At 53.9% G+C, this 17,452-nt stretch overlaps 1 protein-coding gene across 10 annotated transcripts in view; it reads left to right on the top strand.

The window, feature by feature from the left end:
* ABCC8 (ATP binding cassette subfamily C member 8) overlaps nt 1-17,452 on the top strand; it is a 75,523-nt gene that overhangs the window by 34,679 nt on the left and 23,392 nt on the right. For all 10 annotated transcript variants that reach the window (XM_070273421.1, XM_070273417.1, XM_070273418.1 and 7 more), the window contains 6 exons: nt 5,290-5,330; nt 6,544-6,689; nt 8,838-8,943; nt 9,100-9,216; nt 9,613-9,688; nt 10,432-10,537. In XM_070273421.1, the coding sequence (XP_070129522.1) occupies nt 5,290-5,330; nt 6,544-6,689; nt 8,838-8,943; nt 9,100-9,216; nt 9,613-9,688; nt 10,432-10,537 (592 nt within the window). The remainder of the gene's footprint in view (nt 1-5,289; nt 5,331-6,543; nt 6,690-8,837; nt 8,944-9,099; nt 9,217-9,612; nt 9,689-10,431; nt 10,538-17,452) is intronic.

Below are 17,452 nucleotides of genomic sequence, written 5' to 3'. Positions count from 1 at the left end.
GTACAGCATCTGTTCCAGAGCGTCTCTCGGTGCCAGACTCTCCTGAGGCCCTGGGTGTTAAAGGAGAGGCGGGCATGGTCCTCACCCTCACAAACTTGTAGGAGACCATGCCACGAACGCTGGCCATGCACGTGGTCAGAGCCATGGGGTCAGTTCCAAATGCCCCACTTTCTCTTTTGTGTTACTCGTCTAGCCCCGGCCTCTTTTGTTTCTTTCATTCACTTATTTAACAAGTATTTACTGGGTACCTACTGTATGCCAGGCCTTGTGTTAAGTGTGGGGGATGCGGTGGTAAAAACAAATGTTGGTCTCTTCTAGTAGAGAAGCAAGAGATGCAGCTGTACCATGCATGACGGGAACAGAAAGGGGTGTTCTAGGTGGCCGTGAGAGTTGCACCCTACCTAGTCTTAGGGCTGCTGGATGTCAAGGAAGCCTTGTCAGAGGTGAAGCCCGTTGCTGATGCCCAAAGGATGACAACAACTTAGCCAGAAGAGGGGAAGAATATTTCAGGCACAAAGTCCTAAAGGTGAGAAGGATGATGGTTTGTTCCAGACTAGAATGTAATTCGGTGAGGAGAGGGTGACAACAAGACCAGATCGGGCAGGACCCTGTGCGCCGTGTTCAGGCCTCCGGCTTTATCCTGAAGCAGGGGACCCAGTGAAGGAGTTTAAGGAAAGGAAAGATGTGTTTGCCATCCCGTCCTGTGTTCTGTGGTCAGGGGTCTTCCCTCTTCCCAGTCAGGTCTGAACCATAGTCGGGTGGGCCCTCCTCGGATGAATGTGACTGGCCTCATACTGTGTCCTGAAAAACAAAAAAGAAACCCCAAACCCAACTCTGCCATGGACTGGGTGGGGAGTGGGCAGGATGGTGCTGGGGAACCCCATTCATGAGCACCCAGCACCTGCCCCCCTCCACAACCCAGGGCCTGACTGTTCTTGGCAAGTCTTGTGCTTCTTCTGTCCTCCTCGATGGAGACCCTGACTCAGAACAGCCAGTGTTGGGGGACAAGGTGACCTGCAGACCTGGTCCCCTTCCTTCTCCAGTGTCCCTGAACCTCTTCAGTATCTGGCCTTCCTTCCACCAGCTGGTGCAGCCACGGTTGGTTGCGGGGGCATCCCGGCCTGCATGAGAGGGGAGGTGGCTGGTGGAGAGCTGGGGAGGTCCGTTAATTAAGGAGGCAGAAATCAGTGGGACTGTGGGCTTCCTGCCACGTTTCCACCCCTGCTGCCACGGCGCACACACCGTTCCTTCCCCTCTGTTGACTTTGCTGACTATCCGGCTGAATGCAAAGTAGCCTTGTGCACTTCCAATGCATTTCTCCTCCTGCAGGTGCTACCTGCCGTCAGGCCCAGGCTGTGGGCCCGCAGCCCTTTCCCTGGCCTTTCTCGGGGGACAAAGATGAAGTTAACCAGAGGCACAGATGGCTGGCTGTGCCTGCCTGACACATGGCTTCTGAAATATTTATCGAGGCTTTGGAAATGAAAACCTCCTTGTATTGCAGCGCTGGGCCGCCCCCGACGAGGCCAGGCAGCATTCCTTGGGCAAAGTCATGGGGAGGGAAGGATCAGAGCCCAGCTCTTGTGTCAGTTGATTTGTTGTTTTGTTTTGTTCGGGGGGTTATGAAAAGCTGACACATTGTTCACTACTGGACCCGCAGAACCCAGCACAATGCCTGGAACAGGGGAGACCCTCAAAAAATAATTTTTGAATGAATATTTCTTAAGGGATATTTTTAGGGGGTATGAAAACCACACCTACCCATATCTCTACACCATTCCAGAAGGCTTTCACTTTTGAAGGTGACCTTTCAGGCCTGCCTACATGCAACCAAACTTTTCCATAACAGCTTCACACTCACACATCATTTTGTCATCTTCTGCTTGCACTTAGTGTTATTTCTCAGTATTTCCTGCCCCCTAACATTCAAGATTTGAGCACTGTCATGTGCTTGCTTCTTTTTTTTTTTCTTCCCTAGAGCAAATCAAAGTGAGTCAGCCCACCCTGTGCCAAAGTTGGAGAGAAATCTACTCTTGGTCATATTTCTCACCCCTCCACCACCTTTAAGGTCTCCCAGGGCCTTATGTGGTTCAGGAAAAGGGAGGCAAGGCCACAGGTGTTCAACCCAGGACAGCTGGGGTGCCCGCTCCCTTCCTTCCCCACCCGCACTAGGACACAGGCTGTCTGCTGAGCTCAGAGAGATGGCAGAGCCTGCAGCATTTCAAGCCGCCCCATCTCTGACACTGACATCCCCAGTCCCAGCCATGTCCACCCCAGCGCCCAGTGGGCTGATCTTCAGAGAGGCCTTTAAAACACAAGCATCTGTGATTTCATTCCCTCGACTCCCACCCCAGAGAGAACCAGAGCTCCCGGCACAGGGGCTGTCCCTCCCGGGCAGGGTGAGGGAGGTGGAAAGTTGCACGTTCATTCTTTAGTGTCTCCGTACAACAGCCAGAACAGGGCAGAGATTAATTCTGTCCTAAGCATTCTCCATGTTGCTGCACCAGCTTTGGAATGCTCATTTGCAAATTTATTTATAGCTTGTGTCGTTCCTCAGAGGAGTTCAGGCAGCTTCAAGAATAGAGACAATAGGGGCCGGCCCAGTGGCCCAGCAGTTAAGTGCACACGTTCCGCCTCAGCAGCCCGGGGTTTGCCGGTTTGGATCCCGGCTGCGGACATGGCACCACTTGGCAAGCCATGCTGTGGCAGGCGTCCCACATATAAAGTGGAGGAAGATGGGCACGGATGTTAGCTCAGGGCCAGTCTTCCTCAGCAAAAAGAGGAGGACTGGCAGCAGTTAGCTCAGGGATAATCTTCCTCAAAGAAAAGAATAAAGACGACAAAATAGAAAAAATATAAGTTAAAAAAAATATGACAGGGAAGAAATGGAGTGGAGTAAAATGTCAGTTATCCCACGTTTTCTGACTGCAAGATCCCCCTAGAGCTGAGGTACCACGTTTACTGGAGCAGCCCTCGTGATGATGCTCCCCATGCATTTCGTTTCAGGACGTTGGTTGCTGTGGTTGTGGGTTTGTTCTGCTGTGACAAACAGTGCTGCAGCGAACACCATCTTGCTGAGGGCTTTGTGAGTGATTATTCGGGATAAATTCCCAGGACAGGATTACAGGATCAGAAGGTCTGGACTTCTGTGTGGCTCTCGCTCCAGAGCACCAGCTTGCTTTCCAAGCAGAGTTGGGCTGATTGACAATCTGACTCGGGTCAAGCCTGTTCTTTAGCTGGGAGTTGAGCCCAGAACGTGTGGGAGGGGTCCCGGGTTGGGGCAAGGGGCCAGGGTAGGGGGAGCTGGGGGGAGGTGTGGTGCACAGGTGCCTTCTGTAGCCTGAGCCCCTCCTCTTTGATAATCGATGGGGATGGGCAGGAGAGGAACAGCAGGAGGCCGGTGCCCTGAGGGAGCTCTCTGGAATAACTGGCCCTGGAGGGGAAGGGCAAGGCTACCTTGTGCTTAGAGCTACGAGGTTGATGCCGGTGAATGGCCCAGGCCTCGTGGGCATCCTTCTTCCCCTCCCTCTCCCCAGCCAGTGATGGCTGTGCTATGTCCTGTGTGCCAGATTCAGGTCCCTTATACTGTAGGAAGGCAATAATGCTTATGCTGCCCCCTGCCAGGGACTATGAGGAGAGAGGGCTATGGCATTGTGGTGGCACTGGGAGACCATGGAGCCTTCTTCAGGAAAGGCAGTTAAAGCACAGTCAGGTGTGATATTGGTGTTGCCAAAAAGCCTTGTGGTCAGAGAGATTAGCAAGGCCTGAGAGCTCTAGCCATATCTCCTCCCTGAGACAGGGGCTGTGTCTTCCCCATTGGATGAGGAATTCTCCAAAGATGGGTGCAGTATCTTGCCTCTTTGCTTGGGAACTCCTTAGGGGCATGTTCCCTGTCTCCCCATCATATCAGGGGCTTCCTGGGAGCATAGTTCTGTCTCCTTTCTCAGACTAGAAGCCCCCTGACAGGGGCCATGTCCTTCCACCTGCTTGGGGCCCCACATCTCCAGCATACGCTGTGTATTACCAGTGCATGTAGGATTCTTAGAGTAAGTGGACAGTCAGCTTCTTGGAACGGTGTTGAACATCTGTACTTCTTCAGAGTGTCAGAGACTTCGCCATTCGTTAGACAGGGTCCATGTGCACAGGCTGAGCCCTTGGCCTCTGGCTCCTGGCTTCTGGCTCTTTCTGCTTTAATTTGGCTAATTATAGAACCAGACCCTTTCTGGGCTGGCCTGGAAGAGACTCCTAGAAAGAGGGAGGATGAGATGGGGAGGTGGCAGCTAGGATGGTCGTTTCTTACTCTAGGAGGGCTGCCCTCTCTGGAAGTTGAGGAACCCATGCCCAGACCTCAGATATCTCACACCTTGGGCTGGAGGAGCAGCGAGCTGTGGCGCAGGGCTAAGCTAGTAGCCCAGGAGGTGTAACATTCAGACAGTCCCTCTGGCTCACAGAGCCTGTTCCCTACATCACCTCCTCTCACCTTGGAGAGAGTCAGAGTGTGTGGACAAGTAAGTACAAATTTACAAAAATCAGGTAAAGAAACGGAGGCACAGGGAAGGTAAATGACTTGCCCAACGTTACACAGCTTATATTTAACAGGAACTGCACCCTTCTCTGACTTTAAGCCCAGTTCTCTTTGCTCTCTGGGGTCCTTTTGAAGGATCTGAGGGCCACAGTTTAAACAGAATAAGGAGAAGACCCCTGAGGCAGCAAACCAACTACCCCACCTGGGCGTGGAGTCTAAGCCTTAGAGCTAAGGGAGACCCTGTTTTAAGCTGTCCTTAGTCGCTAATACCTAGTGTGAATGAGTTTGAAATCCTTCCCAAGAGCCATGGAGATTAGGAAGCCTCTAAACCTCAGAGAGAACCTGGCCTGGGGGGATACAGGGACCAAAGGCAGAGGAAGGCGTAGCAACTTGGTGCCCCCAGAAACACACACTGCTGACCTCACTGTTGACAGGCAGCCAGCTCTCCAACTCCCCCTCCCACTGCTTTCTCCTGGGGCTTCCTCACACTGTGCATGTGGAGCAGAAGAGGAGCATTTGAGCCTTTCTTTAAATGGTTAAGTCTCAGAGACACGGAACAAGAGTCCCGAAGGAAACAGGACTTCAAGGAGCTGTGTAAGGAGCTGTGTGAGGAGCTGGAGGTGCCACAGGGCTACAGTTCTGCTCCCACCCTACCCAGCTCCACCCCGCAGGCTGGGGAGAGGACCCCAGAGGCTGAACTGCCACCTGATCACTGTTTTTAGCAGCCTCATCCCTCCCACTAAACTTGCCCTGTGCTTCCTCCACAGTTTTCATGAACACGGCCATCCCCATCGCAGCCGTCCTCATTGTAAGTGGATCCTTTCTCCATCACCTGGCCTGGTGGGGCAGGGGAGGGTGTCTGTGGTGGGAGGCCCCCAACCCCTAGGGTTTGGTCTTCTCTGCACAGGAACTTCAGCGGGTGAGCTCAGCAGTGGGTCTGAGAACAGGGCGATGGATTGAAAGTCTGTATACGGAGAGGGTCCCTCCCGTACTCCAGCAGACAGGGCCCCGGCCTCCAGGCCTGGAGGACCTGAGGCTTAGTCTTTAAAGAAATCTTTAAAAAATAGCTATTGAACTTTTTAATTATAAAAGTGAAACATGTTTATTGTAGAAATGTTGGGAAACTCAGAAAGGAAAGGGCAAAGAGAATTTAAATCACCATAATCCCACTGGTGACATCTTCAGTGTGTTTCTTTCCCATCTTTTCTTAAGGCACATAATATGACATTCTTACAAAAATAGGATTGTGCGACACAAGGTTTTGTAACCTGCCTTTTAAAATTTAAGAATATCGCACAAACAATTCCCCACATCATTAAATATGACAATGGTGGTTTCCTAAAGGGATTTTGACCAAAGCTGTATGTGAGCTCAGCAGAGGAGACCTGCAATGAGCCCTTCAGAAGCACCTGGGCCCCCACGAGTCCCTACCATCCCCCAGGGCTCCCTTCACTCTCTTCTGTGCTGGCTGCAATTTTTTAAAAAGATGCATTCATTTCCCCCGGGGGGGGGGGGGGGGGGCCGGTGTCCCTGAGCTGCAGCGAGTTCACAGCCCATCAGGCAGGTTTGGAATTCACTCTCCATGTGATTTGTTGGGCTGGTTCCTGGCCTGGCTCTCAGGGGAACTCTGGGTAACAGAGGCCGCCAGCTAGCCAGGTGGCAGGGGGCAGGCAGGACGAGGAGGCGATTCTGTAACTGTCGGGTTTATATTTTCCCCAACTGAGAACTGCTGTCTGAGGGGGAGGCAGAGCTGACGTAACCTGAGGGCTTCTCCCTGGTCATTCCTGGCAAGGAGGGGGCAGGACAGGGAGGGAGCAGCCCCGGCCCTCCAGCTTGACGTCTTGAACTTGCTGGGGACGTTGCCATAGAGACTGAGGATGATGATTATGTCTTTGACAGAACGGTCCCCTTGGGTCCCTATTCCAGCCTTCTCGTTTCCTTCCTGGGGGCTGAGTGCTGCGGGTGTGGGAGGGCCCCCCCTCTGAGGCACCCCCCCATCTCACGTGTGCCTCTGTCCACAGACCTTCGTGGGCCACGTCAGCTTCTTCAAAGAGGCTGACTTCTCCCCCTCCGTGGCCTTCGCCTCCCTCTCCCTCTTCCACATCCTGGTCACGCCGCTGTTCCTGCTGTCCAGTGTGGTCCGGTCTACGGTCAAAGCTCTAGTCAGGTGAGAGGAGAGTCCAGCAAGGGCACAGGACAGGCAGCTCGTGTGGCAGCCCCAGGGCTGGCTCCGGTGACCGCTGCAACCACAGCTGTTGGGCCCAGGACACAGGTCCCCATGGACCTGGGCCTCGCTGCAGCTGGTCGTGGTTGGTCAGACAGACGTACACCATGTGTAGCTTTGCTCCACGCAGTCCTGAGAAAGGACTAGTCAACTTGCTAACATATCTCCAAGAAGAGGGAACTCAATGTCACCTCCAAGACAAGTCTGTAAAAAAAAAAAAAAAAAATTCAATGTTGAGCCCAAATTAATATATCCTCAAAAATTCTACCCATTGGTCCTAGTTCTACCCTCTAGAGCCACCCAGAACAAGTGCCATCCCTCCCCCACATGACAGCCCCTTGGATTTCAGAAGGTATCCACTGAATCTTTGTCTTCCCCGGGCTGAACATCCGCATTCTTTCCATGGGTCCCAGAGCCTTCGCTGGCCAGGGGAGCAGCTTCCCCCATGTCCCTGCCCATCCTGTCCCCAGTTGGCCTGCGGCTCTGGGAGGCCCCCGACTTCCAGGCTCTAGAGCCCAGTGGTGACTCTGCCACTCGCCCAGAGGCATTGCCTTCTCGGGAAGGAAAGCCTGAAGGTAGAGGGCAGAGGCTCTGGCTGGGGGATACCATGGCTAGAGTGTGAAGATTTCGTTGGGCCTCTGAAATAGCTCCTTGAAAGCAAGGGCCTGTCATGCCTCTTGTAGAGCTAGCTATGTCCTTTCCCATCGCAAATAGAACCAGATAGTAACAAATGTCCTCTGTACTCTTGCCCCTTCAGCCTTGAGGAAAGTGACACCCCTGTCTAATGGGACCCTGGCGGGTCCCAGGCAGCCAACAGGGAGGAGTAGCCGTTGGAATGAAGCAGCTGATGGCAAGAGCAGCTTGCATGAGGGAAATCTCCCAGGGGTTCAGGATGGCAGGGGGCCTAACTCATCAGAAGTGTGGGCATAGGAACATCTGACCAGGAAGTAGCTGGCTGGAAAGGGCTCAGCTCCCATTTCCAGGATCGGCTGTGCTGACTCAGTTTTACCGGCCATGGCATTGTGACTTCTAATGATCACGCCTCCTTCCCCACCCCCACCCCAGCCCTTCTGTAGAAACCACAGATTCAAGGATGCTACACCTGTGGGAAGTCCTTTGCCTGATCCAGAAACATTTCCATATGCAAACATTCCTGGTCTCACTGTCTCGAGGGCAGCTGAGGCCTTTTTAAAGAGGGAGAGCAGACTCTGGGGAAGGTGGGAGCAGGACACGGCCTAAAGCTTTACCCAAAGCTGGCTCCATCTTTCTGGTTGCTGCTGAGGGAGTGCTGGCGCGAGGATGGCGGGGAAGCTGGCAGAGGCTGGCAGTCTGTTCTTGGTTGGGGACGGGGGTTGTGCACAGAACAGAAACCGGGGCCACAGCTCCGTTAGAGCGTCAGACTGTTCTGCCTTGAGAGTTGGAGGGCTTGGTGGGCCCCGGGCCTGTTGGACATGTGGACAGAATGGAGGAAAGGAGGCTACAAACAATTCCCAGCTTCCACACCCCCAGGAAGAAGAGAGAACCTTCCCTAGCCTCCTGGGTCCACAGGGAAATTCGAGGGGGTAGGTGGCTGGCCTTTTCCTCCCAGAGCTGGGAAGAGTAAAACCTCCCCACACCTGCCCCAGCAGGGGATTGAATGATGTGCTTGCAAAACATTTAACACAAGGTCTGACGTACCATGTGCTCAAAAACATTAGTGATTGTTAATAACCAACCCTAATCCTACCCAACCTTAACACTGACCAGCTTTACCTCTAACAGTCACTGATAAGGCCCAACGCCAACCATCCTTCAGTCTAATAACCCAGACTAACCAACTTTAATATTAAACTAACCCTAAAGCCAGCCAATCCCACCCTAATCCAGACCCTAACCTACTCCAGCTGACCAGTCACCCCTAACAAACCCTGGGAACACCTATTACTGTCCCCGCTATGGGATGCTCATGTCCCCCTCCAGTGTGGGCTCTGTAGGGGCCACACCTAGGACCCAGAACCTTCTCAGAGCTGCTCCCTCAGGCCTCACCCTCCTCGCTCTCCCCTCCCCTCTGCCCCTGGCAGGGTGAGGGGTGTCTCTGTGCTTCCTCCACAGTGTGCAAAAGCTGAGCGAGTTCCTGTCCAGTGCCGAGATCCGCAAGGAGCAGTGTGCTCCCCGGGAGCCCGCGCCCCAGGGTCAGGCCAGCAAGTACCCAGCGGTGGTGAGTGCCCGGCCTCCGCTGCCACTCGTGCTTTCTCTGGTGCCTGCTGCTCTCGCCCTGCTGCTTCCTGCCCCAGCCTTTCCTCAGCAAGGGGAGCTCCATCCCCTGCACAGCTCCCAGCCCCGTGGGCCCTCACCTCCTCCTTACTACCCCCAGCCCCTCAAGGTTGTGAACCGCAGGCGTCCAGCCCGGGAGGACTGTCGGGGCCTCACGGGCCCATTGCAGAGGCTGGCCCCCAGTGCAGACGGGGATGCTGACAACTGCTGTGTCCAGGTGAGTCCTGAACCCTGCAGCCCCACGCCCAGCCCCCCAGCCCCATCTCCAGAAGGGAGCTCAGCACCTGAAGGGCCAGAGATGGATGTGCTGAGTCCTCCACCCCAGAGGTCACTCTACCTGCCTGTAGGGTCCACAGGAGTCCCGAGACCAGGGGCAACACTTCTATCTCCACCGGGGGGGACCCATGGCGTCTCAGGGTTGGGAGCCTCGAGCAGGGATCTGCATGAGAAGGCCCCCCTCCCCACCCCACCCCACCCCACCATCCTGGAAATGATCCAAGGACTGGAATCAGTGTTTTTGACTTTCATGGGGGAGAGGAGGCAAGAGACTATTCACACTGAGAAACAGCTGCCTTACTGTTCTCTTCCACGTGGTGGGATGCTACGCACAAAGATCATCGGAGGCTTCTTCACGTGGACCCCCGATGGAATCCCCACACTGTCCAACATCACCATCCGTATCCCCCGAGGTATGGCCCAGCTCACCCCTCCATCATGGTCTGGGTCCCCGTTGGAGTCATATCTGAAGCGCCCCTCCCCATGTTCCCCTGAACGACATGGAGAAAAATCAGCCTTCATTGAGTCCCTGCTCTCTGTGCACACTCTCGTGGGTGCTCTGGGGAGTGAACGCTAGAGAGGAGGTGGGCTACACCCTCGAGGTGCTAGGTAGGAGTGCAGCAACAAGGACGGGGCAAGACAGCGGGGTTTTGATGTCAAACCATCTGTTGCAGACAGTGTGGGCACTTCACAAAGAGAAGAGCAGTCCCAATTAGCCAGGGAAGGTGTTGTGGAAGAGGTGGGGATTCTGAGAACGAGGAGGGTCCCTCGGGCCGTGCGGCAGGGTGGGCATCCAGGGAAAAGCAGCACCATGAGCAAAGCATGGAAGTAGGATGGAAGTAGGACCCCGGGTGGCCTTCGTTGGGACCATGAGGAGCTGGGCTCACAGTGGGGAGCATTGGAAGGAAGAATTGAGTGCTTAGGAAGGGGAACGGGGATCAGCTGTGGAGGAAGGACCTGGCGAGCCAGAAGGAGGATGTAGGTTTCCAGAAGGAAACCTTTCTCGAAGGGGGACAGGACTCCCTGGGGATTCTAGGTAGGAGGAAAGCAAATGAAGGCCCCAGGTTGGGTGTATCTGTCTGTCTGTCTTTCAGGGTGGTGGTCGTTCAGACTCCCTCCTGGCCCCGCTCGCATCTGCTGCCCTCCCTCCCTGCAGGCCAGCTGACCATGATCGTGGGGCAGGTGGGCTGTGGCAAGTCCTCTCTCCTCCTGGCCACGCTGGGGGAGATGCAGAAGATCTCAGGGGCCGTCTTCTGGAACAGGTACTGAATGCACCCTCGGGGCTCAGTTAGTGGGGAGAGACTAACAGTGGCCAGGTGGGCAGTCCCCCTTCAAGCATCCATCTCAGTTGAGGATGCACCATGTATTTATTGAGTACCCGCTGTGGGTTCAGTGAGTACTCAATAAATGCAGTCAATTCTTATTCTCATTATTATCATTGGTATTTCTTAAACTCTTACTATGTGCCAGGTGCTTTGCTAAGTCCTCTGCACGCATTATTTCATTTAATCCTATGACAACCAGCTAGGTAAGTACTGTTAACGGTTCTCGTTTTATAAATGAAGGTTAAACTATGTGCCCTAATTCACCCAGCTAATAAGTGACAGAGCTGGAATTCGAACTCAGTTCTGTTTGACTCCAGATCCCATGGTCACTCAGTTGTGTCACCCCCCAGAGTGAGGAGTAGCAACATAAACATTGGTTTCCGGCTTGGTCATCAGCGAAGCTGACACAGACCATTCAGTGTTTTGAGGAGCCAGAGATAACCCAGACAAACGTGGGTGTCTGGGCAAAGACCACTGTCTTAATTAAAGAGCAGAACCCCAGGCTGAGTCAATCGTGAAGGTATTGTTTATACCCACCTACTTCCAAAAAGCACTTGAAACTCGTTGATATGAGATACGTATAAAATAAACACCTTGTTAAAGGTAGGAAAAGAAGAGCTGAGAAATGCGGAGGGTGGAATCGGTGTTCAGAAACCTGGGCAGGGGATGGCTGCAGAGGAGGCCGGCAACGCGAAACCTGGCTCGGAGCCCCCCGTAGCCCAGGGAAAGAGGGACCTGATCCAGGTTTGTAGGGCCTCCCTCAGGAACAAGGTCACAGCTAGTGCAGCAGAGGCCCAGGAAAGCAGTCCTTTCCAAGGGAAGTTGTCCTAAGTTTTCCTAAGTGTGAGCACAGAACTGAGCAGAGAGAAGGACCTTGGGCCCAGTGTCTGCATGCCTGTGTGCACCCCCATTTCCTGCTTTTCCAAAATGTCCTTGAATGGGGCATCCAACAGATGGCAAGTTTCCCTCCTCAGCGGTGCTGTGGACTGGCAGACGAGCCTCTTGGCTTTCCTGTGACCTCAGTCTCTGGAGCCTGAATTCCATCGGGGACTGTGGTGCATTTGGGGCCGAGGGGTCTCTGCCTCCAGTCCCCATCTTGTTTGGGGATTTCTCATCACAACCTGACAGGGAAGGTCCAGGCGTTGGGTTTGGGGTCACTTTGCCAGTCCCTTGTACCAACTGCCCCTCAGCTTTGGAGCGAGGAGCCTTGCCCGTTGGCTGACAGCGCGTGTCTGTGCCAGGAAGACAGGAGCCCCAGGGAACTGTGAACTGAGAAAGCAGCCAGTGCTGACTGGGTGCCTGCTATGGGCCAGGCCCTTTGTGAAGCACACTGCACGCATGAACTCATGAAGCCTCCCGCTGGGTGTTACCACCCATTTTGCAGGAGTAGGAACTGAGGGCAGAGAGGTTGGGTGACTCATGGGTCAGTGTGTGGAGCAGGGAACCAAGCCCAGGCTCCTTCCCTCGAGCCTGGCTGCTGCCTTGGGCTGGGGTCCCCTGGGTCCTAGTCCCAGGGATTATTCTCTAAGTTCCATGTAGAGGGCAAGCCTTTTCTAGATGGGATTACAGAGCTTAGAGAGTGGGGCTGCCCCTGGATGCCCCTCTCTATGTCCCACTCAGCCTGAGTCAAACTGCCTGTGAGCCTGGTCCCTTTGCCCCACTTTCTTCCTCTCCATCCCACCATCCTCACCCTCGGGTGGCCTCACACCAGCATCAGCACCAGTCTGTCCTCTGTAGAGGCAGAAGGCCTGCTGGGTAGCAGCTCATGCTCCTCAGCCCTGCCCTGCCTCAGCCCCACCTCTTCTCTGAGCTGGGCTGAGCCTCAGGGTCTGACTGCTGCCTCCGCTCTCTTCGGGAACCTCTTACGTGTGCAAGGCACCGTGTTGACTTCATTGTCTCAGTCAGCCTTCACCGAACTGTGAGGTAGGTATTATCATTATCCCCATTTAACAGATGATGAAACTGAGGTGAAGCAGGTTGCCCACAGCACCCAGCTTTTGAACAGCCAAAGAGGGATTTGCACCCAGGTGCTTGAGCGCATGGATTTTGTGGTGTGTGCTTACGGGGAAGGGGCTCCAGAGCAACAGGAAGAAATAGCTGTCCTGACGGTCCAAGGGCCGGCAGCCCCTGTGGCCGGGACACATCCCCAGCCTCATCAGCAGACTCCCCACACGGATGCTCACAGCTCTGTCCTTGTTGACACTCACGATCCTCAATGGGCAGCCTGCGCCCCAGCTCCTGGCTCTGTTCGAGGCTGGGGGAGGGGGTGCGGGTGGTGAGAATGTTCTCGTTTCTCCAGTTTGCCCTCCTCCCTGGTGCACTTTCCTCCCAAGCACGGCGAGGCGCATCAGGGTAGCTGGCGGCCAATGCTAGGAAATTGTGAGAATTTGTTCTGGCTGAACTCATGCTCCGGTCTCTCTGCATTGATATATTCACTCACCCGATATTTATTGAGCACCTACTGTGTGCCAGAGGTTGGGGACAGCAATAAGAATGCAAAGATGATTAAGACGAGGCCCCTGCTCTTAAGGGAGGGGAGAGGAGAGCAGTGCCATAATGGAGCACAGAGGAAGAGCAGTGAACTCTGCCATCAAGGAGAGAAGTCTCAAGTGGAGGTGGTGTCTGAGCCTCAGAGGATGAGTATGGTGTCATCAGTTGGAAAATGCAGGAGCAGGAGAGGAAGGTGTTCCAGACAGGAGCGTCAGCGTGGGCAAAGGCTGCTGCTGTGAAAGAGGTGCCGGAGCAGGTGGTGAGAGGGGTGCAGTGGGGAAAACGGGACTGACAAAGGGGGCTGGGCTTGGGCCAGACACCCCTATACGTCAGGCTCGGGAAATAAGATTTAGCCTGTAGGCTGTGGAAGCATCATGCTGGTGAGACAGGGTGAGGGATCAGACAGAGAGAGACTGCAGGAAGGGACACCAGTTAGGAGCTCATGACAGTGGCTGGGAGCAGGAGGAATCTGGGCAGACACAACTCAGCTGATTTCATCTGCTCTTTGCCTCTCAAAATTCTGGACACATACACAGCTCTGTCCAGCCCACCTATTCTGGGCAATGAGTTAAGTGTGCAGGCTATGTATTGTGGGCCCCCCCTCCATTACTTACAGGACCTCCGTGCCTCACACACTAGGCCCCAGATCTGCAAGGCGATGTTGCGCTTGCAAAATGAGCCAAGTGCAAAACAGCGTTTGACCTGGGAGCTGCTCCCGCGGGTCTGCCTGTGTGCAGCCAGAGGCGAGGGCAATGCCAGGCTGCTCTGATGTTTTTCTTCCATACTGGGGCCGAGGCCTGGTGACCAGGAAGCCAGAGAGTGTCCCAGGAGGCCCAGGCGGGCCACTGGGGGATTAGGAAGTGCAGAATGGAGGATGCTCTGGGGAGATTGGTTTGTTTGTACAACCATTCGCTTATTCCCTTCAATGAACAAATGAGCAGTAGGGCTGAGCAGACAGGAGCAAAAGCTCTGGAGGCAGGGTAGCTGAGGTCAAATCTGGGCTCTGTGCTCTGGGAGATTCCATGGCCGTTCTGTACCGGTTTTCCCATATTAGCCATGGAGTTGATGTGAGGCTTAACCTAGCACATGGTTAGTGCCCTATAAATATTACTGTAAATATTATTCTTCGATGATGTACTTCTATGCCAGGAACAAAAGTCCCCTGTTACTCTTTAACTGGACTTCAGCCCGTCTCCCAGGAGAGACTGTAGTGAGCTCCCTGGGCACAGGGACCATAATTTACTTGTCTCTCCATATCCACAGATCCTTTGCTAAATGAATTCATTTGCTAAATGAATGAACCAGGAACCACTGGTGACCTTTGAGAGAGCCGTGATAAAGGCGTCTTTACATCTCTCTCCTTCCCACGTGTCTTTGCCCAAGCTGCTCCACCCAGAATTCTACCACCAACTTCTCCGCCGACACCGGGAATGTAGGAATCCCCTTAGTGCCCGCCTCTCACTATGTGACTATCTGCCGATGCGTCCGTCTCCCCCATGACACGGAGCTCCTTGAGGATGGGGCGTGAGGGTTGTCCACGTTGTAGCCCAGGTGCCCAGTGCAGGATGTGTATTTTGTGAACCACCCTGTATAAGCCGCAAAAGAGGAGACCTGGCCCTGCCCTCAGGGGGCTCACCAGTCCTGGGTGGACAGACACATGCAGACAGAGCCCTCGGGTGGGCACGGAGGGCCCCCGGGGAAAGGTGCTGAGCTCTAGCCAGGAGAGTTACATGGCAGCCCTGAGCAGATCTGGCACGCCAGCCCCCCAGCTCCGGGTCTCAGGGAGAGCCGTGTGGCTCCCTGACATTCACTTTAATAATAGTCACCTGCCCCTGTCTGGCCCTTGGCTTCAATGCACTGTCAGCCTGGGAATTTGTAGGCTCTTTATTTAATCTTTAAGAGGAAAGCATTTTTATAAAGAGTCAATTTTAGCAGATATACTCAAGTGAAGTTCTTTGCTTGGAAATAAAGAATAGGGCCATTAATGTCCCCAGTGGAATGATTTTAAATGTCCCCGGGGAGCCAGCAGGGAGCAGGGCCCCAGGAAAACACTGAGGTGAAGTTCCCACCTCCTAAGAGGAGCTGCAGATCGATCCCCCTGCCCCATCGCCTGCCAAGGCCCCCGCGTACCAACGATTTATCACTTCTGTCTGTGCCGCTCAGGAGGCCTGGGCCCTGCTCGCCCAGGGCTGCCCCAGAATACTGTTGCCCTGTGTGACAGCTGACTCTGAGCCCCCTGATCTCCCAGGGGTGAGAAATAGGCTCCTCCCAGCCCTGCTCTTTGGTCCGTTCTGCCCATACAGTTCCTGGAGCCTTTGGAGAGTTGGGGTTAGGGGCTCAGGTGCACCCCAGTTTTCCTGGAGGGGCAGTGTGGTGAGATGGAGGGGAGATAGAAGAAGGGGCACTGTGTGGATGTGACGAGCCAGGCTTGGGAACCAGATGGTCTCTGGTTATAGTCCTTACTCTGCCACTCGCCTGCTGTGTGACTTTGGTCAGGTTACTTCACCTCTCTGAGGCTCAGTTTCCTCATCTGGACAATGAAAAAAACCCTTTGCTTTCCCGGAGACTTGGCATGAGGACCCAATGACATCAATTGTAAAGGGCAGCATGGGTGACAGGTAATAGGCTTCAGGGCAGCGACAAGCCTTTCTAGGGCAGGATAAATGGACTGTGGAGACTTGTAAGTCTGAACTTCTCTCCTACTTCAGTTTGAACGTCTCCCCTTTTTATTGACTGCTGGGCTCTTAAATGAGCAGTGGGGCCGTTCCATTCCTCCTCGGCCTGCACCTTTGGGACCAAGCACTGAGCTGAAAGGACGGTCCCCCCAGCTCTCCATTTTCATGTCCTTCCCTCCAGCCAGCTGGGAGCTGTATTTGTAATATATTCTCCCAGTGTTGCTGTGAGGTTTATACCATTACCTCAATTTTATAGACAAAGAGAGGCTCCCCTAAGTAAAGGGACTTGCCGAAGGTTTCACCACGAGTGAGTGGAGAAGCCCCTCAGATGCAAACCTTAGAGCCCATTTTCTTTGCACTTCTCCGCACTGCCCGTGTTCATCAGCTGCCTCCCCCTCCCACACGGAATTCCGTCCCTGCATCGCCACCGTCTCCATCCTTCCCTTTCAAGGTTCAGCTCAGCTGTCTCTTCTAGGAGCCCTTCCTCCCCTTCTCAGATTTCTTCCTCCCCCAAACTCCTTTTTAAAAAATTACATTTTTCTCTGATTCTAAAAGAAAGTACATTAAATTAGAAGAGATACACAAGTATAAAGAAGGTAAAAGTCACCTAGTATCCCATGGCCCAGAAGTTTCCAGTCTTTTCTCTAAGTATTTGCATACAGTGTGTGCTTTCCCCCGACATTTCTATAATACTTTCTTGCTCCCAGTTTCCTTTTGGCCCTGAAACTTTCTGACTTCTGTACCTGTCTGATTGGCTCTGCAGACGGGGGTCCCTCCCGGGCGGGCTCTGTGCCTTGACTCAGGGCACACACGCACCCAGCTCGGAGCTGGCTGGAGGGAAGGACACGGGGTTGGAGAGCTGGGGGAATGGTCCTTTCAGCTCAGTGCTTGGTCCCAAAAGTGCAGGCCAAGGAGGAATCGAATGCCCCCAACGTTCATTTAAGGGCCCAGCAATCGTGGAGAGAAAGTGCCTGCCCGTGTACCATTCTTTACTTTTCAGATTAAAACATAGATGCACAGAGTCTTGGGGAGGCTCGTTCTAGGGAGGCTGGGACCACACAGGAAAGAGATGATGAACCTGGATTCACACCCCAGCTTCCCCTCTTCCCAGCTCTGTAACATTGGGCACATTGTGCAAACTCTGGGCCTCAGTCTCCCCATCTGTAAAATGGGAATCCTAACTCGTCTTTCTAGGGTTGTTGTGAGGATGCAGTGGGGAATACAAAGAGCTTCCCGCAGTGCCGGGCATGAGGACATGAGGACTGCCGCATGGAGTGCTAGGCTCCCTCCCTCCTTCCCAAACGATTGACACGTCAGTTAACAACCTCCATTTATTATAGATCTGTCTGTCGTGTGCTAAGGACTGTGGGGGCTGAAAAAGATGCTCTTCCTGCCTTAAAATCCCACTGGAGACAAAAGACTTACGCAGGAGCTGATTAGAGAGGAAGGTAGTCCATTATCAGGGCTAATTGAGCAGCCCAGACAATGATGCAAACTGAGTTAGGGCCGAGAGCTCATTGCTCGCTGGGGTCCTCAGGGAGGCTGCAGACGTGCTTTCCTCCAGATAAATAGCAGCCATTGCAACTCTGGAAGCAGTCAAGGCTGAAGACTCCAGAGATAAGCTGATCTGGGCCGTGGCCGCAGAGTTGGAGTGCGTAAGCTTTGGGGTTTTCATCTGTCTTGCGTT

Source organism: Equus caballus, chromosome 7 (genome assembly GCF_041296265.1).
Source record: "Equus caballus isolate H_3958 breed thoroughbred chromosome 7, TB-T2T, whole genome shotgun sequence".
Lineage (NCBI taxonomy): Eukaryota > Metazoa > Chordata > Mammalia > Perissodactyla > Equidae > Equus > Equus caballus.
The sequence above is the reverse complement of the archived record's forward strand: the minus strand, read 5'-3'. Positions and strand labels throughout refer to the sequence as shown.